We start from the raw sequence: 23444 nt of genomic DNA on the forward strand, positions 1-23444 counted from the left end.
CCTGTGTCTATACAGTGAACTTTGTCTTTTTATCCTACTGGCAAATAAGAACACTGAGGCTCACTAGGATAGTGACCCTAGCTCAGTGCACACAGAATGTATTTTGGGGCAGAAAAGCATCTGACTTCAAAAGCCTCATGCTCTTGGTTTCTCTCCCCCCCCCTTTTTTTTTCTAAAATGACAGTTTTCTACTACAGTGCTAGCACTCACTTACAAAAGTAATTTAGGCTCTTTGCACTAACAACTTTGTATTTGTGTGGAAAAGATTGCTGTGAACAACAGTTTATTAGACTTCAAGCAATACATGAGAAAGAATAAGAGTGTCTTGCCTCTTCCGTTCTCTGCTGGGTTAAGCCACTTTAAAAAAAATACAGAATCGGGGGAAAATATCTTTCTTCATTGTCTGTGAAATTCCTAAATGCAAGGAATTTTTTTTTACCCTTGCCTCCCTAAGTCTCAGGTTCTTCCCAATAGCAGTTAGCAAAAATGGCCTTTCACACTTTCAGAACAATACATAGTGAAGATTGAACCTGCTTCTTGGAGATATTTTGATTGACCTGCAGTGAACAAAAGATGCGGTGACATTCTTTGAAATTTGAAATTGCTGTGAAACATATATATATAATTTACATAATTATATTTATATATGAACGAAAGATCAACAAGACAAGGGTGGGTAGACGCTGGTGTGTTTTTCATTCGCATTTATGTAACTTACCTATTTCTGGGCATCCTTAGGAGAACACATATAAGAAATTAAAAGTGAAAATGCATTATTTTTCCTGAAAGGTTTTCTGACCTTCACAGCATCAAAATCAACGAAGCCAAGCCTCAGAGAGCACAGGCTGCTGGTACTGAACCAGTCTGGTCCTGAGTGGCTTGGAGGGCAGAGCTCTGCTTTCCACTACCAGAAAAGTCCATGTCAGCATTTACTTAGAAAATTTCTTTCAAAGGAGTTACAGAAGCAGTCCACAAGTATCAATATTCCCCGTACAAACTCATATCTTTGTTCTGTTCGCTTGCTCTCGTGCAGCCTCTCTCTTTTTGATTTTCCTATAAAAGCTAAATTAGATCTCAAGGGTTCTGCACCACTGAGCAAGGATCTCCTCTCGTCCATTGTGATGGAAGTAAATGCACTCAGGAGGCAGATGTACTTGAAGGAGAGGCTAAAGTGTCTCCCTTCATTGAATTCCCCTGTCTCCTGCACAGGCTACCCACCCTGACTTCTGTCTCTAAATACCTCCAACACGCACATGCGCAGACCACCCTCCGGCCAGCACTCAGCAAAATCTTTCAGGGGCTTAGATAGTTATCTTAAATCAGCACAGCCTTTCTATGCCTGTTCTATCTTACCTCTGTCAAGAGGAGAAGGAAAGATCTTTCATGTTTTCTGGCCTTCTAGATTTCCCCTATCACTGAGGTTTTTTGTTTGTTTGTTTGTTTGTTTGTTTTTCTTTTCTGTGAAATGGCTTAGTAGGATCCTTTATGAGGCTTTTTAGGATGCTAAAATCAATGTGGTATATGCCTCACGACTAGGGTGCAAGCCCTAATGTGTCTGTAGTTTTAACAAATGCAGGTGTGTTATAAGGTCTGACACCATCAGAACCCATCGTGATTCGAACAAGGCAGAAAGCAGGTTAACTTTCCAGAACTCACCTAGCAGATTCTAGAATTGGGACGGATACTCTAGTTCAGGATTTAAGAATCCAACAGTGTTAAGGCCGTAGATATCTGGATTCGGACAGTCTTAAAAGCCTCTGTCCTCAAAAACAAAAACAACTGAAAGCCAATCCCTGTAATGATGCAACGAAAATGCTCTCTTAAGGGCTGGAGAGGTGGCTCAGTGGTTGAGAACACCGTTAGGTTGCTCTTCCTAGATGCCCTGGGTTCAATTCCCAACATCCACATTATGGCTCACAATTGTAACTCCAGTTTAAGAGGATCTGATGCATTTTTCTGGCCTTATCAGGTACCAAGCATGCAAGTAGGAACAAACGTATGTGCAGGCAAAACACTTGTAGAAAATTAAAAAAAAAATTTAAAAACAATCTTTAAGGTGTGGGGGTGATTTTGTAGATGACCTCTGAAAGAGAGCGAGCCTGGGGGATAACTTCACCCCATATTTTCTTTGAAACGAGAAGATGGGGCCCAGGATGTATTAGCCACAGCTAGCAGGGTGCGGGTTGATTTAGAATTTAGAGTTGTCTGCACGGAGTCTCCCAGAAGACTGTCCTCGTATTGAACTCTGCCTGCACTTGGCTGTGAGCCACACCGTCTCCAGACGATTTGTCGGGGGTTAGGGTGAGTCTACAGTTTTCGGCTGGTATGTGTTCGAATGTAAAATAGATAGAAAGGCGTGCTTTTCGGTGATGTCCAAAGCTCCTTCTTTCACACCGGGTTTGTCGCCGGACAGGTACAGAGGAGGTAGTCCTGAGACCGCACACTGCTCACACAAAGGAGTGAGGATAACATAGCATCACTTAGCTGCAGCCTGGGGTGAACTGGGGCTGAGCACTCCTGCGTGAGGGGACATGCGCTGGAAACGCCGAGAGGTGGGCGATGTGGGCGGCCCAGCCGGGAAGAAATTCAATCCCAAATTCCCAAGCGCGGATGGGTGTGATCTTGAACCGGTTACTGGACGTTTTCCTCAGGTGTGAAGTGGATTTAAAATGTTTAGGCTTTCAGGGGCTTTCCCCGATAATTAATTGAGAGAACGCATTCCAAACGCCGCAGCGTTGTTTCCTACAGTAATTCTTCGTTTATAGTTAGCTATCGCGAGGAAAACAAAGCAAAACAGAAACTTTGATAAAAGTCCCAGAGGAACTTGGACCTTATATTTTACTTTTATATTACACGTTTATAAGATTTTGTTAAGCTCATTTAACTTGAAGAGGCAGTTTAAATAAAAAAAAAATCTCTCCCTCCCTCCTTTTTTTCCCTTTTCTTGGAATTGAACATTTTAAGGTAAAATAATGCTTCTGAGGCAATTTTCCACTGCTTTATAGGGAAATGGGCCAGTGAGTTTTTCAATTAAAAATGTCCATTAACTCTTTCTTCTGGTCTCATCGAAGGTCATTCAAACATGATGGCTTTTGTCTATATAAAACTTTACCTTCCAAAACAGGAGCATCTTGGGAAGGAAGGTTTTGTGATCGTTCACAAGTAGTTAACATCAGCACCGCTCAGGACACCCTCTGATGCTTTGGTTCAGGATTACACAAGGTTGGGCCGAGGGGAGCATGTTCGTATGTAACCCAAGCTACACAATTTAGTCCCCTCCTTTTTTAACAGCAGAAACAAACAAAGAGGCCCCCCAACAAAACAAAGGTGATATTGGCTGGGACTGTGGTAGAGTGTGTACTTAATGAGAAGAATTTGAGTTTAAGCCTCAGCACTACATTCAAAAAAAAAAAAAGGAAGGAAGGAAGGAAGGAAGGAAGGAAGGAAGGAAAGAAGGAAAGAAAGAAGGAAAGAAAGAAGGAAAAAAGAAAAGAAGGAAAAAAAGAAAAAAAGATGCTGTTTATTTTAGGAGTAAATGTTGTGAGAATTTTAGGTTGTGTAAAAAAAAAAAAGTATAAGTATTTTGCAAGTGTATATTCGAAGAGTAGCCCTACATGAAAATTTTAGTTTTTCTAATCAAAATTATTACTTTTCAGTCGGAGTAAAATGAACATTTTTTTTTTACTAGAAAAAAGACTTTTTTCTAGACTCTAGAAGGATTTTTAAAGCTTTATATAAAATATTTTTAAATATTAGATATTATCCCCCATGTCAAAACTAATGAGATCTTTGTGAAAATGATCCGCAGAAAGATAGATCTAACACATCTTCCACAGCTGCAACACACACACACACACACACACACACACACACACACACGCTAGGCCTAACATTCAATGATATGGAATGTGGACAAACTGCAATTTACCTGTCAATGTTGCATCTAAAAAAATTTTTTTTTTTGAGGCAGATTGTTAAAAATGTAAATAAGCATGAGAATGAACCTTCAGCTGTGTGTTCGGATCTTCTGTGTGCTGGTAAAGATGCTTGGAAGAAGATGGGTTTGAGGGTCTTAAAGCATGTACCTGAAGAGGCCATGCAGACCGAGGCTCCAAGCCTTCTTTCTGTTTAATTCTTCCCCAAATCCATGAGGTTTAAAGACTAAAGAGTTTGTCTTTTAGGCAAATAAAATCACCACAGATACAAACATTAGGAGTACTGGTAAGAAAAAAACAAAGAAAAGAGCTACCAGAAATATAGTTAGGTTCCATACTCAGTACTGTGTTTTCAAGCATCAACTATTAACTGCACATTTTTTGTTCAGCTAGAAGGTGTTTATATTTGTCTAGCAAGCTCACCTGTGGTTGTGAAAATAGTATAGCAAAAAGAAAAAGAAAATCCCCAGTTACTGACGTACCGGAGTCGTGTATACCTTTTAAATATTCTAGGTTCACCTTACACGGAGTGATTAAGAAAATGTAAAAACTCAAAAGTTAAATAAAGAAAAGAGTTAAAAAAGTTAAAGAAGAAAGAGTTTGTCTTTTACACGTGGACATAGGCATAAATTTCTTTTCAAATCAAAAGTTCAGACATTAAATTAATCTTGAACAATCTAAATGTGTCACAACATAGACCAAAATACTTTCCTGTTTTGTCATTTTTGTATCTTGAAGCTATTCTCTGTATGCAGCTCTCCACTTCCTCCTGAGGACTGCCCAGAAAAACTTATAAAACTTGAAAAATACTTCCCAATTGAGAAACATTACTTTATGACTCGAGGCTCAGTTTTCTCATGAGTGTATGCACATAACAATACTTTACATTTCGTGTTTAACAAACTGGAAAGCAATAATTAAACTCCTTAATAAGTTATAATCACTTCCTTATTAAGGTGTATGTCCAACATCTCAAATGGACATTTGCAATTGACTTACCTTTAACAGTGACCCAAGGAGGATATAGGTATTGTTTATATATATACTTGAAGTAAATATTATCTATCTATGTATCTATGTATCTATGTATCTATGTATCTATGTATCTATGTATCTATGTATCTATCTATCTATCTATCTATCTATCTATCTATCTATCTATCTATCTATCTACTTGAAGCTCAGAAAACTAATACAAAAGTGGAGGAGCAGAACTCAGACTACCTGACTTCAATGCCAGGGATTCTTGCTGATCTCCTAGGAGATCAATGTGATATTTTACTGAAAATGGTTATTTGTTTTTATTGAGAAGTGCTTGAACAAAACTGAATATCAAGTGTTTCCAGTGACTGTCTCCCTAATCATAGCAGCATCTACTCTCTGTGCTCTAGCTTTCAAAGCTTACAGCTAAGCTTTGTGGTGCCATACTGTACTGTACTCTGAGTTAACAATTCGTACCTGTCAATTTGACACCTTGGGGATTCATTTTTCCAGAAATGCACTTGGTGAAGGATAAGAATGTCACAAGAGGTTGGGAACCTGAACTCCAGGCTTCCACTTACTTGACATACGGCTTGGAACAAGTGCTCCAATATTTCATTACCTCAGCTTCTTCATGTATCAGACAGAACAACAACAGGTACTTTTCTTGTTGTTGTCACCTACTCGTTACAGTGGCTGAGCTAGTTACTATCTGTTAGGAGTTACATCTGAACTCTGCAGGTCCGATTTGCGGCACAGTATTTGCTCACAAAGAAATGTTCTTCCGTGGATCTCCTGCAATGTTTGAAAGTATTTGAGATCTGCCAAAGATTTGGTAATTGTTTTGTTAACTGCCTGATATTTTGTTTACCTTTCACCAACCATAATTAATGTGAAGTTTCAGTTACCTATTATAGATAAGTATAGATTTAGTCTTGGCCCTGGCCCAAATGATGCAAACAGAAAATATGTGAAACATTATTCTTGAGTTATCGTCAATTGTTTGCTGTGAGGGAGTGTATAAACAATGCGTGTCAACTTTATCCCACTGCCGTGGCCAACAGGGCACTTTGGAATGTCTAAGCTATATTAAGTTTGTGATTCTTTTTGTATTTTCAATCACTCATTATATTTCAGAATTTTTAAAATACCTTCTTAAGGCTTACATTTTTGAACCCATTGAATATATATCGATTCAGAAAACGAGGACACCAATTTTAGACATATATTCTCTCTATAGGGCTTTAACAGTTAAGCGTTGGGGCCAGCAAATAATTGCCCACCTAAATCTAGCCTGCTTTATTTCTGCAAATAATGCTTTATTGGAACATAGCCACAATAAGTAAGTTGTTTTGCTTGGAGTGTGGCCACTTTGCAAACTTCATTGTGGGTAGTGATGACAGCCACAGAGGGTTGTGTGGATCCCTGAGTCTGAATGAGACTTCTAGAACATTCAGAGTGGTCCAGAGGAATACCCTTGCTCCTGCTCTTTGAGTATGGTGCTTCTTCTGTCTCACAGTTCACAGTTCTAAGGTTGGAGATTATTCATAATTTCTGCAGGGAACAGCTGCTTTACACATGTGAGTAAAAATAAGCAGTTGCTTATTGTGTAAAGGCTGATATGATTGTGCCTGGTTATGAAAAGCTCCTTGAGAAAGGGTAATCATTCCAATGGTGAAATAATGGCCCAGGAATTGCACTAATGATAGGTTATGAGAATTGGGATATTGGTAATAAGAACTGGAGAAAATATAGCAGATGACTATAGGATAGGAGTCCTAGGCCCTAGCGTATTCTGTTTCATCAACTTTATGGCCATTATAATCTAGTTCAAAGAATGCAGTTTCCAAGGAATTTTAGTTTTTATATTTTAAAGTAAAATTGATGAATTATTCTTTAAATATACCAGTGAAATCTAGATATCCAAATATTTTGATATCCATATCATAGATTTGAAAACACTTTTTATTTTTTTCTCTGGAAGACATATTTTCATACCACATTAGTATCAAAAAATTTATGTTTAACAATTTTTTATTTAACTGCTGGATGAATTTTAATTTATTGTAATAAAAATATATATTAATTTAATATATTTTCACTGTGAATACTGATTTTATGATAAAGTTTCTTTTGGATTGAAAATTTATAATTATTTTTTAGGATTAGAAAGAACTGATAAAAATGTCAAATTATATAATAAATTTTACATTATTAAGTGCAAAAATTATTTTAAAGGACATTGATCTTTTAGGTGAGACAGGACTTCCCCTCAATTTATTCCTGATACTTATATTTGACTATTGCTACTAAAATATGGTAGGATTTCTCATCAGCTCTATCTCTGTGTGGGTTTTTTTTTTTTTTTGAGATATATACATGCTAAAAACCTAATTTATTTAAATATATAGAAGAAAGTGGAGCCAATTTAGCCATAGTAATTGAACTCATATACTTGTATCTTCCAGCTCATTCTAAAGTAGATGTTTCAACTCACATAGCATTCTGTTACTAAAAACTATTTTGAATGATCTATAACTGACAGTCTTAATAGTTTCTTTTCAATTTTGTGAGAAGCAAAGAAATAGGAGCTGTCTGACTTGCAAAAAGAATATATTGTTCATTTGTTAAAACATTCATCATCTCAGCACTAAAATCAGTGTTTGAATGACCTGTCTTGTCAACTTAGTAGAAGACTTCTCATTTTGAAATTCTTTTCTTTCGGGTGGCAATCAAGTAATTTAGAAGGGGCAGGGGAAGGAAAAGCTGCAGCTTTCCCATAAAATAGGATATGGGAAGCCATGCTGCTCAGAAACTCTTTTCAGACTTCTGCGGCAGTTTCTCTGGTGTTGGGACCGGCTATTTCTATGGCAGGTTGATTCTATGACAGGGTGTACCGGGCGTTGCTGTACATTGTATGATGTTCATTGCTATGAGTTGCACAGAACTCCATGTGAGCTGTCACAACCAAAATCATCTTATTTTCTGGGGGTGGGGCAAAGCCTACTCCCATTTTCCAACATATTTCCTTGGTCATGAAATTACACCTTACTTTCTGCCACTGTCTCATGTATGATAACTACCTTGGAGGTGAATAGCATTGAATTTGGCCTTAAATGCTAAATACCAATGAGCTTCCAAACCATCTTAAGGTGAACTGGTATTCCTCACCTACGTCAGAGCACAGGAATATTTAAAATCTTTTCACAGTGCCATGTGTAGGGATCATTTAATTTTCTATTTGTTTATACAGTGACACCCAAGCTTGTCAATGTTGGTTGGCATTTTAACTCTCCTGGCATTGCAAAGCCCTCCTATGTTGCCAGGATATCAGGAAGCTCAACAGACATGAGAGTAGGAAAGCTGATTATGTGAGTATCCTGCTCTTTGCACCTGCACTTGAAATATGTTTTCAAAATTAGTATGAACCTTCAGAGGTATAAAGACGGTTATCAATTTACCCTCAACAAGAGCTTAATAGGGCAGAACACTGATTGGTTTGATGATTGAGAAAGTTTTACTGTGCCTTCTTCTTCTTCTCCTTTGCCTTCTCCTCCTCCTCCTCCTTCTTCTTCATATCCCTCCCCAATTCCTCACTCTCCTTCTAGTTTCACCATTTCCAGTACTTGTTTTTGCAATAGTAGCATATGATTTTCAAGAATAAGAGAATAAGTTCTCCTATTCTTGAATAAGATGATCCTGTTCTGCATACACAGCAGCTTCTAGTATAGTGCCTAGCATGTAATTATTCACTAAGTCACAGTTAACTGTAACTTAGTTAAGGAATGAATGAGAGAGTTAATTTCTTCAAGGACCCATTAGGCCTTCGTTCTTGGTCCTGTCAGCACACTAGGTACTCCAGGCTAACAGTGAAGCTAAAATACTTGGAATCACGGAAAGAATACTGTCCTGCTACTACCCCAAAGTATTTACTTTCTTACCTTAAAAACACCTCCCCCTGGCAAGGTGGCCTTGTTAGGCCACAGAGAAAGAGGATCCAGATAGTCCTGATGAGACCTGATAGGCTAAGGTCAGATAGTAGGGGAGGAGGACCTCCCCTATTAGTGGACTAGGGGAGGAGTATACGGGAAGAAGAGGGAGGAAGAATGGGACTGGGAGGAGTAGAGGGAGGGGGCCACAGCCAGGATGCAAAATGAATAAATTGTAAATAATAATAATAATAATAATAATAATAAAGATCCATATTGACTATGTATGCAAATTTTCAAGGCACAGAAAAGAAAATAAAGAAGAAAACAGTAATAAAAAAAAAACCCTTAATGTCCAGATGTGGCTTTTACTGTTTTGTTTTTAGGAATTTTATGTAAGTTAGGTACTACTGTATCTAAATGTTTGCATTATAATTTTTCTTACAGGTGTTCAGGTTTAGTCCGGTCAAAGAAACTTTCATTTTTCATGCCATTTTTGACCCAGTTTTGGAAGCATGTTATGAACTACACATATACAGTTAATGCCAGTGAGCTGCATGGAATACATGGCAATGCATACACATGTCCAGTGGGTGCACATACATGAAGACTGTGTCATGATGGCAACCCATGAAAGGATTCTCTGAATCACCGCAGACCACACAATCAGGCTGTGCCCATGTCTAGGGAAGATACTTCCTGCTAGCCCTTTAGTTTATTTTCCCTTGGAAGGACTCCAAAAAAGGCGAGTTGATGGAGCAAAAACTATGACTTTTTTTTAAATATGAATAACTTTCACACATGTGAGTGTTAATAGACACAAACATGAAGGTATGTGTCAGTGCACATCTTTTCACATACATAGGTAAATTATCAAAATTTCCACTTATGGGATTTGATAAAATATTCCAGGATACATATCAGCTTTGCTTAGTTATCAGGACTTTTCAGAGCAGTGTTTACAAGTGCCAAGTTCACCCGTTTGTCACTTTGTAAGAGGAGCCCGGAAGAGGACACCGAGCCACCGGAACAGTGGACGGAGATCGCTGGCAGAAAGCACAGATGGGATAAAATTGAACAAACTGGGGGATAAAAAAAGGACTACAATGTCACAAGGGTTGATGTTGGAGGCTGTACGGATATGATTATGCTACCACCACAGCACACAAGGACACTGATTCTCAGTCTGTCACACCTATCACGTGACAGGGGAAAAGTCCACCTCTTTAATACTTGAATCTCAGTTCCTTTCCAAGGGTTCGTTAGCCATGTTTTCTTATCTTTTTTTTTCTTTTAAATAAAACAGATGCTTTCCTTTTTTTTTTTTTTTTTTTTTTTTTTAATTTGGGGCTACTTTAAAATCTAGAAGTTGGAGGCTTAAATTGTTTTATAAGGCGTTCTATTTACATGTGAGAGTTTTCTCTGGATCCTCTCCCCTACACCTATTATTTTGCATACTTGTCTTATACATCATACAATATTGCTGAGTGGGCTTGTCAAGATAGCATCTATGTAAGCTGGTTGGGAACTGTAGAGCAAGAAACAAGCAACGTATTATTATACTATTTTTTTTCCTGCTGTTACATTTGTATAGGAATAAGGCTGCATCTGTCAGCTCCTCTCAGCTTTACACAGTTCCTTTTAAAAGTGTTTCCCAGAACTTTCCTTAATAGCAGCTGCGGTATGGTGACAGAATTAATGATGTTGAGGTAGAGTGCCACTCTCCCTGAACTAGTGCTATTTCAGAGGATATTTTACATAAAGCAAAACAAAGAGCATCACTAGAGGTAAGTCTACAGTCTTTTCTAACCTGATGCCATTAAACAAAGTAGAAAGCAAATATGAGATGAAAATGACCCAGTATGTGCAGTTTCCTTTTGAATAGTATCTGTGGGCAAATTAGGATGACTATAGGAGTCAGCAGCATTTTATAATATGATCAATTACTGCCCCGAAGAATAAATAACAGGGTAGCACTAGAATTTTCTATCATTCTTTGTACAGTACAGTTTACAGTGAGGAGGCTTGGGAAATCAATAACAGCAGCCTAACAATCATGCCTCTAAAGAAACGTAAATGGACTTAATTTGAAACCGTAAAAATTAATCACGTAAATGATAGCTTCGTGTAAGGTGCATTCTGTTTCAGCCAAAATGCAAAACAAATTAAATTGCAGTGTTGTGAAAAAGGTGTGGAACTCGGCATTTCTTTAGAATTAATGTCAAATGTAATTGGTTTTCCCCTTTATATTGCTGGGCACAATTAGATATGGCAGCTTCCTAATGGTGCCAAGGCTCTTTCCTTTAGAAATGCCCTGTATAAAGCAGCATAGAAGGACAGGAAGGGGCCTCTGGTGCAGATATTAATCAGACAAGGCATATTCAGCTCAGGTGGGGAAGTGATGGTACGCCAGCCTCTTCAGCCCATTGCTTTGTTTGAAATATTTATGCCTGAGGAGAAACCATCATCTTGCTGACACGCATTAGAAACAGACAACTGACAAGCCGGAGGACAAACAAGCACACTTATCTCAGACTGAAAGAGACATTGGGAAATGAGTAGAGAGCAATGTCACAACCAGAACAGCTTCAGAGATGTTTTCCCTAAGTTTGCTTCCTTATGGTCAGAATAGATTCCCAATGAATAAAACAAAAGACACAACTTTACTGAAAACTTGAAATTGATCTAAAGAAAGGCACATTTTGAGTTTTTTATTTTGGCTAGTCAGTGCCCAGTCAGAACTTGAAGTTGTTTTTTACTACTTGGTCTAATTTTTCCTCATGTTGGTAGATAACATCATGATTATTCACAGGGTGAAAACTGCAGAAGTATGTTTCCCCGAGGGTACACTGGAATTGAATAGACAGTTTTATCATGTGATTCTTCATCGTGTGATCAAAACACAGGCCAGAGTTCTAATGAAAACTTCACCTTAACGGACATAGTGACCAAATAACAACAAAGCTTACATCCATACTTACAAGTGATTAGTGCCTTTCATAATTTATTAGTAATGTCCACTATGCATGAAGAGGTGGCCTAGCAGAATGGCCTGTAAGACCAGAGAGCAGACTATTATAAATACCACTAGGTTCTGGGACAGAAACCTTCATTTTAAGGTAATTTTGGTAGCTTTGAAAAACAAACAAGCACAGACAAATTATCCCCTTCTGTTTTTTGAAGGGGAGTAATTAAACAGTGTGCACTCGAGATGTTCTTTTGAATATCATTTGATGGATTCTTTAGGCCTTTCGTAAGGAAACTTCTCCTCTCTTTCCCCTTCCTCCCTCTTTCTCCTCTTTTGCCTAGTTCTCCTTTTTTTTCTTTTTGAGACAGTTACTTGGATGGCTGAATGTCTTACACATATTCAATGCTCTGTAATCTGATTTAGAGTGTATGTAGTACAGCTTTGTCATGTATTTTATTTTATTTTTTGTAGTCACTGCATCATGAGAAAATGATTTGTCTCTGACTTAAAACCAGCACTTAAGTGAATCATGTTAGACAACTGTAAAAATCACTAAAGAGAAAGTGGATACAGCAAAATTTTGGAGGAAATAACTCATAATCTGTATGTTTACTTACGAAACAACATGCTTTAAAGCTAACAACATAAATGTTCATTTATTCTGATTTGAGCATCAGCCACAGTTAATCATTAGTAATATTAGATAAGAAGTTGAAACCAAAGCATGATAGGCATTCACATTATTAGTATTCTTAATATTTTCATTTTTGAACTGTCCTTGGCATGGTAAGTTCCAAAAGTGCTATTTCTTTGGTAGCAAACAATTTTTAACAGTAAAAATATATATGTGAGGATGAAAGTGGTAAGAGCTAATCTCATTTTAAAATTTAGTCAAGTTTTGAAAGGGAGAAATCTAATGTATTGTATGATTACAATTTAATTTTAAAGTAAAATAATTAATAAATATGTTAAGATCCTAAATCCTCCAAGTAATATATTTAAAATATTTTGTTTTGTAGAAAGAAAATTATTTCTAGGAAGCACCATACCTTAAAGATATGACATGTTTTCCCCAGCAAATGTTCCTCTGTTCTGCCAGACTGTGTGGCATTGGCTCATATTTAACAACTGTGGGAATTTGGATGGAGGTTTCTTCTTTTCTTTAAAAGTGTTTAATTCCTTTGCACGTGCCAGGCACAACGTATATACAAGTTAACAGAAAACGTTCTGTGTAATAATTTTGTTATTTGATTCAATAATGATAATAATAACAAATCATTCATAGGAAGTTGAAATGTCTAAGTGTTTTGCAACTTGTGTATTGTTTGGTTCTGAAATCTAGAAGCCAACAGCTGCTGGGTGAGAATAAATGTGGGTATTTATTCTATCTTAAACTATAGAAAGTAAGTGGGAGATTTCTAATACTGAATTTCATGGTAATGAAATACTATTAAACTATATGAAGTACTCTTGTAATTCATTCCTTAGACATGTTCCATTTAACACTTTAAACGATGCTGTTCAAGTAACTAGTTCCACTATGCCATTTAGGCAAATAAAAATAACACAGTGATCTGATGTTATGAGCATTAATTACAGAGAACAATACACTCTGATCCTATTTAGTAAGATTGCCTTTCAAGCAGTCTTTTTAATGAAAAGATCAGATATTAGTTTAATGCTGTTAATTAGTTCAAAGCACTAGGCATATTTTCTTACAAGTTAAATATACAAAGAAACAATATTTGTGTTACAAATAACAATTTAAATAAATGCATTGTTTTTCTGAGGTTTACTCCACATTTACCACCCAAAAAAGGACACTGGCCAAAATGCATGAACACATGCCTACTGCCATTAAACGTATGAAGATAAGAGAGAACTTGCAGTAAGATTCCAGAAAAGCATTTGTCTTATTAAATGACTGCTTGATCAAAACTACTAGAAAAATAGAATGACTTTCAAACTTTCCACCTTTTACAGAAGACTTAAGAAATATGTTCAGGTTGTTAAATTACTTCTTGAATTCTCCTAGTATCAAGAAATAAATAGATCAAGGACCATATATATATATATATATATATATATATATATATATATGGGATATATATATATATATATATATGGGATATGTAGATATGTAACATATATATCCCTTATGTGGCTATGTTTAAACACCATTCAGTGTTAAAACAGAAGACCACATTTCCTCAGTCTAATAAATTCTAGTTAAAAGACAGCATCAAACTAAATTCCATTTCTCAGGGTTACAAAGTATGACTGTAATGTTGCTTCCCATGCAGAAAATTGGAAACAACATATTTGCTAATTCAGGGGGTTATGGCCAACAGTGAGGACAACTTGGCTGCTTGGCAGCTTTCAAATGGTGACATTTACTGTGGTGAATTCTCTGCAGCCCGACCTGCTTTTCAGCTTCATGGGCTCAGAAACTCGATCTTACCAGTGTTTCAGAGTGGACTAAACATTGGGACGAGGAACCACAATTACTTAACTAAAGCTCACAGAGCTAATGTGTAAGATAAGAACTGGCAAACTGTCATTTCAAAATGAGGAGCCTTGCCTGTGAAGACTACCTCGGGGGGCCTTCAGCTACTGCCTACAAAACTCTCTCATGGAGGTGGATTTTGTCTTAGTATCTGGTAATCTAAGAAACTCCCTAGAGTGGTATCACTCCTTTCAGATAATAGCTTAAACATTAAAGAAAATGAAATTCAATATATTCAGCCATTTCTTTATTTGGAAAAAAAGAATTTCATTTGTAAAAGCAAAAAGTATATGTGCACTGTATTGCTGTATTTTCATTTATATTTTGCTTTTGTGGTACTTAAAAATAAGTAACACGTACACACATATGTATGCAACAATAATAATCAAAGAAAAAGAGACATTTGATTTGAGAGTGAGTAAGCATGGGATGAGTTGGAGAGACCTGGGAGGGGCTGGGTAAAAGAAAGGGAAGGATGGGAGGGTTGTGATTCTATTTTATGTAAAAACGAATAAGAATTTAAAACAAAGAACAACAAAAATATCATAATCATCCTTATACTGACGTTTGTCCCCAGTACTTTTTTTTATGCCTAAGAAATATTTTAGGTTTTCTTTTTTTTTTTTCAATCATTACTTGAGATATTTGAAAACAATGCTACTATTTGTTCTACATAAGATTGTGCTGTTTTCTCAATAGTTCTTTCGTAATGGCAGGTGGCAAAATACCACACAGTATTTTTATAGGCCTCATACATGTCAACAAATTAACCTAAAGTAGGAATTCTGTTCATCTTTCCAGGCCATTAAAAGTACCACTTCACCTGTGAGATATGAGTACCAAGGAGACTCTTCACTATTTTCGTGCTGATTTTGCCTCTTTTCTTCCTAGAGCAAGGCCTCAAAAATGCAAATGGACCACTGTATCAACTGGAGCATTCTCAGGATCTAGTCCTGTAGTCTATCCAGGGTACATGATCAGCAAGTAAATCTGTGTGTGGACACCACATCCATTTCTATTGATATAGACATGGATATTAAAAAATGACAGATTGGAACTTTCCCCCTTAAAATTGAAGTAGCAATGGACACATCTTCTCATACATGAAAGTTAAAAAACAAACAAACAAACAAAGGAAGTTTTATCTTAACTTGAGTTCCTAGAAGTAGGATGATCAGCAAGTTTGACAGTTTTCAGAATAGGAAAGACTCAAGCTTATGAGGTATAAAGCAGAGAAGTGAGTTTCTATTTGAGAACAGATTTTAAAATTTTGGGTAGAAGAATAACCTAAGAGCCAGTGGTTTGCCCCTAATTCTGGGAACACTGTTTACAATACTTTTATCCCAGTATGAAATCACCGTGTCTGTGCCCACAGTATAGCCTGAGCCGTTTAGGTAATGGTGTAACAGCATTTAAGGGAACGATGATTGACTATATACTTTACAAAATTTAAAAACCAAATAATTCAAATTTTCCTTTTTTTGGAATTTATAATACAAAGGGCTTTAACATGAGGTAAAATCTGTATAACTATTCTCTTGTGGCATCCCAGATCATCTGCATGCTCCATGGAGCAAAATAGTTGGCTTACGTGATTATTCAACAATGAGCAGCCTCGTCACAAAAGCATCACTTAGAAAAAACAACCAGGCTGAATTGTTCTTTCTTTGATAAAGCCAATAGTTTCCCTAAATTAGAGAAATACAACCCAAGCCCACATAATATGATAACATTGACAACTACCCATTTTAATAAAGCAATTTACAAAATCAGCACATACTTATCTGGGTATTACAATATTCTCTATGCAGAATTGGACATGTCTAAGTCAAAGCAATTTGATTTTCCTCCTAAATGAGAGCACGCTTCTGAATAAGTTTTGAGCTTACTTTTGTTAAGAGATGTTGTCTTCATTTTTGACTTCTGTAAAAATGTGCCTATACCAACAATTAATAATTTAAAACAAAATATATTATGTAGTTATTATTATAAAGCTATTATTTATTTTTAATATTTCTAAAGCAGTCACTAACCAAGAAGAAAACTTGCCATGTTTATAAAATATTACACTTTTTAAGTGTTATTTTAAAATGTTTATTCTGCATAGTGTCTAATCATGTGGGTAAATATATATATATCAAATAACCTTTCACCCCCTTGGATAAGCTTTAATGAAATTGCAAGGATCATAGAGTCACTAAATTTGGTACTTGAAATATTGATGACCACATAGTAACTCTATATTAAAGGTTCCCCGAGCAAGCTGAACTTTTATGTAGTTTGAAGTAAACTATAATTCTGTGGCTCTGTGAACACAGTATTTCTTTTTATAAGAATCCACACTTAATGCCATTTGTTAACCCATGTTATTATATTTAGCTAGATTCACCGCAAATACCGTTATAACACCTGTGGTTTCCCTCGTTAGGAACTGAATGGAAGAGGTCAGGGGTTGAAAGGGCAGCATATGCGCCATGAAAGAACTGGTTAACATAGTCCATTATATTGGTGCACTGGTAAATCTCATTTCTATTCATCAGATGATTAGTTCAATCAATATTTATTCCTCTATGCTCCCTTTGTCTTATGCTACAAAGGAGACATCCTTCAAATTCATGGCAGAAGCCTTGTTATCTATGAATTTGTTGCTTAATTTGAGAGGGAATATTTTATTTATTTTGCAATCCTCAGTTCTTTGATTTCCTTCCCTCTAATTATCATTAGGTAGTATAATGGAGTTTTGTGTAGATTATTTATAAATAGATGCTATTAGCAGTTCCTTTTTACGCAGCTCAAGTACCACATGTATTCACATCTCCTTTCTGAATGCTTTGGGAAGTCGTTCTGCTTCTGTAAATATGTTTGAGTCTGAAGTCTGGATTGTGAAAGCAAAGATAAGAACGATTTTCGCTCTCAAATATTCATTCTTTTTGTGTGAGTGGGTGGTTTTAGGCACATGCATAGACATATTGCGTATCAGCGTGTATCAACAGACGCCTCCGAAGACTGCTATTATCTGCTAGGGATTCTGTTAAGTCAGAGATTCTATTCAAAGTCAGATTAAATATTTGCAAGAATCTGTAATTGAAAGATGATTGCAAAATTACAGGAATAATACTTTTTATGTAGAGTGCTCATTTTATCAAAGACCATAATTCATTACATCATTAAAGACTTATTTCATTAGTCGGCTTAATTTTTACCCATTAGGTAAGAATGGCTAGAGTGGAACAGCGTCAAGGATAAAATGATATTTAATTTTAAGCACAATTTCTTTTCTAACATCTACCTGTCTATATATTTAACACAAAGTAACATTGCACTAACATCAACCAACCTAGTGCTAATATAAATAAAAATTATTACTTTTTGTATTTGTGGAGTAACCATAAGGATGGTTCAATGTAAGGATCTCTTTTTATACTCTTAGGATGATAAATATTATTTCATATTATTTCAGTTACTTTTGTACTCACGATGTACAAGCTCACGTACTTTTAGTTTGGTTTTAATTGGATAGAACTTGGAGCCTTCAGTTCACTGATACTATTCTTAATTTTGATATGCTCAACTCTAAGTTACAGATTTTGTCAAGGCACAGTGACACTGATCTCACTGTGCATAATTTAAAACCATACTTTATAAAATTTTGGAATCCCAGCAGCCTTTTGTATACAGTTTTGAAACTGTATTACTTATTAGAATAATTTAAAATTATTTATTTATTGAAAGCTGCAGTATTTACCTTAAATTAGAAATTCTTTATTAATATAAGTAACTTAATTACTGTGCTGTGGGTAATATTTGCATTTTTAAGAACTACTGCAGTAGAATGTATATAAAAAAACTATATAGGCTGTCTTATCTTCCAAAAGAGTGACACAAGCTTATAAAAGGAGAAGTCAAATATTAAATATTTATTTGTCATTTTATGTGGGAAAACTACCTGTATTAAATACTGTCATATGTTAGCTTTAGAAAAACAAGGGTTTTTTTTGTTTTGTTTTTGTTTTTACTAGTTTTGTATACCAAAAGACCAACTCTAAATTTTCTATAATTTCTTGGTGCTTTTTATACTGTTTTAGTTTTAAAATTATGTTGTGTGAATTAGAAACACATTTAAAGTATAATCTGAGTAGTTTTTGAGGGTTTTAATAATTTAGCCTTTGACACAGTACCACAATAAATAAATATAAACATTAATATTGATATTTGTTAAGAGATTATTACATAAAATGTCGCTCTTTGACAGTGATAGAAGCGACCACCTTAAAGGATTGTCCAATGACTGGAAGTTACCATTTGTGGAAAATGAGAAAATTTACAAGTCTTCAGTGAATGCAGACAAAGGAGCTGTAATTTTATGACTCTTGCTTATGAAGACTGATATTCAATATTTCCATCTTTACATTAACTGTTTTTATTTTTAAATATGAAAGCTACAGTGCTTAACCTCAGCCCCAAGATGTCTAACACTTGTGTTTCTTAATACTTAACAATTCACCATGTCTGTCAAGGGAGGAGCAAGGTGGATGAAGGTGCTTATAACTATTTAGGGAAATTGTTTGTTTTTGTTTTTTTTTTTTTTGGTTACTTGTTTTCCACAGTTCCACAATATGTGAGACACAGCTTTAAGATTTTTCTTTGAGCTGTTGAATGATTGATTTTCTTGTTAGAAAGACAGTTCATAGGTGATTTCCAAGTGGAGAGAAATTAATGGGGTGCTGGCAGAGATATCTTTTCAGCAATGTTTCATATTTTTTTTATATGTGGAAGGTGGAATATTGGTCAGAAATATTCAACTTAAGTCATTTAATTAGAACTTGTAGAGAAAATTTGGAACAACAACTTGATTTAAGAAAAACAAATCTAAGGATATTCATACCTCTATACTTTGAAAGGTGACTGCATCTCAGCGAGCAAGCTGATTTTTTTTTTAAGTTTAGCGAGCAATACAATTTACTACTTGTAAATGATAGAATCTAGCCTTAAAGAAAAAAAAAAAAAAAAAAAAAAGAAGGAAAGGACCTCTCCTTGTTCACAAGCAAACATAAACCAGAGTTAAATTCTTGCAAACTGCAGTCACCTCTTGATCACAGTGGCAACAATGCTTCTGTTTGGGAAAGAGGGATTTTATGCAGAGGCAGAAGAAAAAAAAAATCCACCCCGTTAGTGTCCTTTGTAATAAGCAACCAACAGACTACGCAACAGGGAGCCTTTAAAAACCACACCAGGCTGGCTCACTCTTTTCCTACCTAAGAGTACCCCTTTTCCGGCAGATTCCTCTCAGGAAGCAAGAAGGGAAGCATGGCTAGAACTCACAGTACATCCCTCCACACCAGACAAAGGGTGCAAAGTTTTGTGGGCCACCATGCTGTAAGTCCCCCCACCTTCCGGGACAGAACGCCATGGCTGAAACTTGGGTCCTGGTCAGGAAGGTTCACATTCAGGGCAGAGCAATGAACTCAAGTATCACAGCCTCTTACCACCCCGGTTACCCTAGAGCTTCTGCAAAAATAGTCTCTCAAATATCCCAGGCAGAGGCACTGCTGGGTGGCATAGTCTGCCGTGAGGGCACGTTGCTGGACTGGCCCATGGGGAGACTGCCCAATCCTAGACACAGTTTGTGTCTGGCAAATCGACCTGACTCAGGATGGTTGCCATTGCCAGGAGCAAACCTTGGAGCGAAAGCTCTGGCAGGACCACCTGGGAATGGAGACCGTGTGCGTGTGGCCGGGCAGAGCGTGGTGAACGGAGTAACGCAAAGGGCAAAGCCAAGTTTAACGGCAGCTCCTCCCCCAGCAGAGTCTATTCCATACTGTCTGCATAACAGCCCTGCACAAGGGAGAGATGATTTGATGCTTTCCCCTCCTTCACCTCTTAATTGACTCAAGTTCAACTTCTGGAGACTTCTGGATAGCCTGAATCTTTCCTCACTCTATACCCATCTCCCAGTGGGAATACTGGGCATTGAACCTCAAATGGGCTTCTCATTTCATCTTTAATGAACAGCAGCTTAGAATGGGATGGGACAAGACGTTGACTGCAAGCAATGTGAATGGGACAGTAAGGTCCCGAGAGGAGAGGCAAAGGGCTAGAGAACCCTGACTTTTTCTGTACAGGTAGTTTCCTCTAGGCTGCCCCAGGAAAGTCATCTTGGATTAGACCTGGGCAGTCTGGTGAGTGTGGCCCTCTGAAACAAAGGTGTAAGTTCATAAGCCTATACAACTATACACTGGGAATAGCCCTGGTGTTAAATCCTTCAAGCTGGCAGCCACAGGGACAGAGCAGCACGCTGCAGGATCAAGGATCAAGGTGAGGTGCAGAGAAGCTGCTCTCGGCTTGACACTGTAGCTTAAGAGCTTTGCAGCTGGGCTCCAGGATTTAGTGCTGGGGACCAACTGCAGGGTGGCACGTGGTTTCTGACCCTCAGGTAGCTTGAACTTAGCCCGGGGTGGGGAGAAGGGGTACCGTTGGGAGGGGAGAAAAAGCCAAACTACTGACTGGCAGCCTCAGATGGAATAGAAAGAAAACTGAAAGCAAAGTGTGTGAGGTGGGGCAGAAAAAGATAAACAACAACAACAACAACAAAAAGATAAAGGATGAAGAAAAACCCAGTTTCTCACTGAGCAAAGGAGCTCTCCCCACCAGTTTCTGGAATTAATCTGGATAGCGGAGCATGTGACCATCCTGTGACTGGGACAATCAGCTGTTGTCACTGCCTACAAGCACACAGAGATCCTAACTTTCAGTGCTCTGGTCAATCCAGACAGTCAGCGAGACACCTTTGTCCTTTATCTAGAGTCCTATCCCCATGGGTGACAGTCTCCAGCCCTCTTCATCCTGCCTTGTCCTACACAGCCTAGGCCCCAAGCTGGTGGCCCCAGCATCTGGATGCCTTCAAGGTCAAGCCAGGCCTAGGGCTCCTTGCTGACAGTCAGGGTGCTGGTCGTGCCCACTCCTCCCTAGGGGGAGGGGGGACAGTGCATGGGAGCTGGCAGCCGGGTGGATGGAGATTGGTGGTTGTGGGCCCTATTCTAAATGTGTCCTACTCAAAGCACTTATGTCCCAGATGCAATAAGGTCCAGAGTTGACTGTGGCCACTCGATTTTTTTGTTGTTGCTGTTCTGGAGGGACTTGTGAATCAGAAAGAAAAGCCATCACAGGAAGGCAAGGCATCAAAGAAGAGAGAGGCTTGGATGTAGGGACTGGGTGTCCAGACACACGCAGATGTCTAAGTCAGGAGGGCATCTGGTGGCCTCTTTAAGAAAAGAAGGAATCTGTGTCCTGCTGTAAAGTAAGAGAGGGGTCTTGGACACAGAGCAAGAAACTTGTTCCACAGAGATCTACAAATTGACTCTTAACTCCCCTGGCCAGGAGCTCAGGTCGTCCGAGTCAGAGCAGGGGACTTCCTCTCTCTTCCCCCGCGGGGGTGGAGTGGGGGTGCACTGTGCAGGGTCCTGACCAGAAGATGCATTTAGCACTATCTCCCGTTTTGGTCCTTTATCTCACAAGATAGCCCGAGCTCCTGTTTTCTCCTTTAGTCTCCAGAACTTTCTCCTAGCAACTTTTTTTTGGGGGGGTGGGTGAGAGGGGGATGGTCCCTATTAGAGTGAAGCGGAACCGGGAACAGGGGACCTGGGGGACAGTCCAGGCATGGGGAGCAGCATCCAGTTCCCGGGAGCATCCGTGTTTACTATTTCTGGTAAGGGACGCACCTACAGACTGCGATGCCCCTGCGCCAGGCAGCCTGGCTCAGAGTAACCTCCCGGAAGCCGGCATGTTCACCTCTGGCCAGCCACCAAGGCTTGACACGGCTTCCAGCCGCCTCTACCCAAAGTCAGTCCGCTCCCGGCTCTCTTCTACCCGGTGTGCTATGGTGTACCCGAGAGCGACGCGCAGCAACGATCCGGAGCAAACCCGAACTGGGAGAAGCGATCAGCACCGTCCCCAGTCTCCAAAAATCTCCCTCCCGCGTACTGCCGAAGTCCCGGAGCCTTCCACACCTTCTCACAACTTTCCGAGCCCAGGCCATTAGCGGTCCCACCTGCGAACCGAACTCGCGGAGCTGCGCGTAGCCAGTATCTCCCTTCCTTGGGCTGAGCGCTCTCCCCTCTTCCCTCCCCTTCCCCCAAGCTCCGGGCCTCGTTAGAGTTGTCCAGTCTCCGGGACCCCTGGACGCCCCCGGGGCTCGCTTACCTCGCATGGTGTGGCTGCTGTCCTGCTCCGCGTAGTCATGAAGCTCACAGCCCGAACCCCAGAGAACCCAAAAATCCCGCTCAGCACGAGGAAAGGAGGCGGTCGGCGAATTGCTGCTCCGCCGAGAGAAGCATCCCTTTAGGCAGATGTCCTGGCCACAGGGTGACGGTGGCCGCCGCCGCTATGCTAACAGTTTTGATGCTGTTGCTGATGACTTGTTATTTTTTTTTTCTTTGATGGCTGTTTGTTTGTTTTCAGGCAGAGTGGGGAAAAATGTCCTAGCTGGCTGGTGCCTGGGTTTTGTTTTGCTTTTGTTTGTTTGTTTCTTTTTTCTTTCTCTCCAGTGTGCTTGCTTTTTTTTTCTTTCTTTTTCTTTTTTTTTTAAAATGCCACCGCGTCAGGCTCGGAGATTTCTTTTGTGATCACTTAGACTGAGGAGGAGGAGAAGGGCAGCGGCAGGAGGAGGAGGAGGAGGAGGAGTTGGTGGTGGTTTTGTTAGTTACAAAGAAGAGGGAGAATGATCAAGGGGGAAAAAAAGGAAACAGAAGAGAAAGAAAGGCGGCGTGGATGGCAGAGCATGTGCGTTTTCACATGACATCTGTGCCTGTTAGCGGATCCACAATGTGAATTTTCACTGTTCAGTTGCAGAGAGGAAGGGAGCAAGAGAGAAAGAGGAGAGAGGTGGAGAGAGCGAGCGCAGAAGAGGTTTATACGCGAGGGCGGGTTTGGCCGGACTTCCTGGCCCCGCCTCCTGTCAGCACCGCGGCCAATCAGAGCCCAGCAGCTCGTGGAGCGGCTGGGAAAGCGGGGGAGGGGACGCGCTTGGGGACAGGGGGCGGGGCTAGGGGCTCCGGCGTCCCAGGCTGGTGGGGACCCAGACTGGGAATTAGAGACTGTCCTATCTGGGGTCCGATCTGGGCCAAGTG

The 23444-nt window shown here is 38.8% G+C and overlaps 1 protein-coding gene across 1 annotated transcript in view; it reads right to left on the minus strand.

Moving 5' to 3' along the window:
• Window positions 1-23223, minus strand: part of Rorb (RAR related orphan receptor B) — a 179799-nt gene extending 156576 nt beyond the window's left edge. The window contains exon 1 of the mRNA XM_060387328.1: window positions 22519-23223. Within this exon, the coding sequence (XP_060243311.1) occupies window positions 22519-22525 (7 nt within the window). The 5' untranslated portion in view covers window positions 22526-23223. The remainder of the gene's footprint in view (window positions 1-22518) is intronic.
• Window positions 23224-23444: the final 221 nt, after the last annotated feature.

This window comes from Meriones unguiculatus, chromosome 1, assembly GCF_030254825.1.
Source record: "Meriones unguiculatus strain TT.TT164.6M chromosome 1, Bangor_MerUng_6.1, whole genome shotgun sequence".
In the NCBI taxonomy this organism is placed as follows: domain Eukaryota; kingdom Metazoa; phylum Chordata; class Mammalia; order Rodentia; family Muridae; genus Meriones; species Meriones unguiculatus.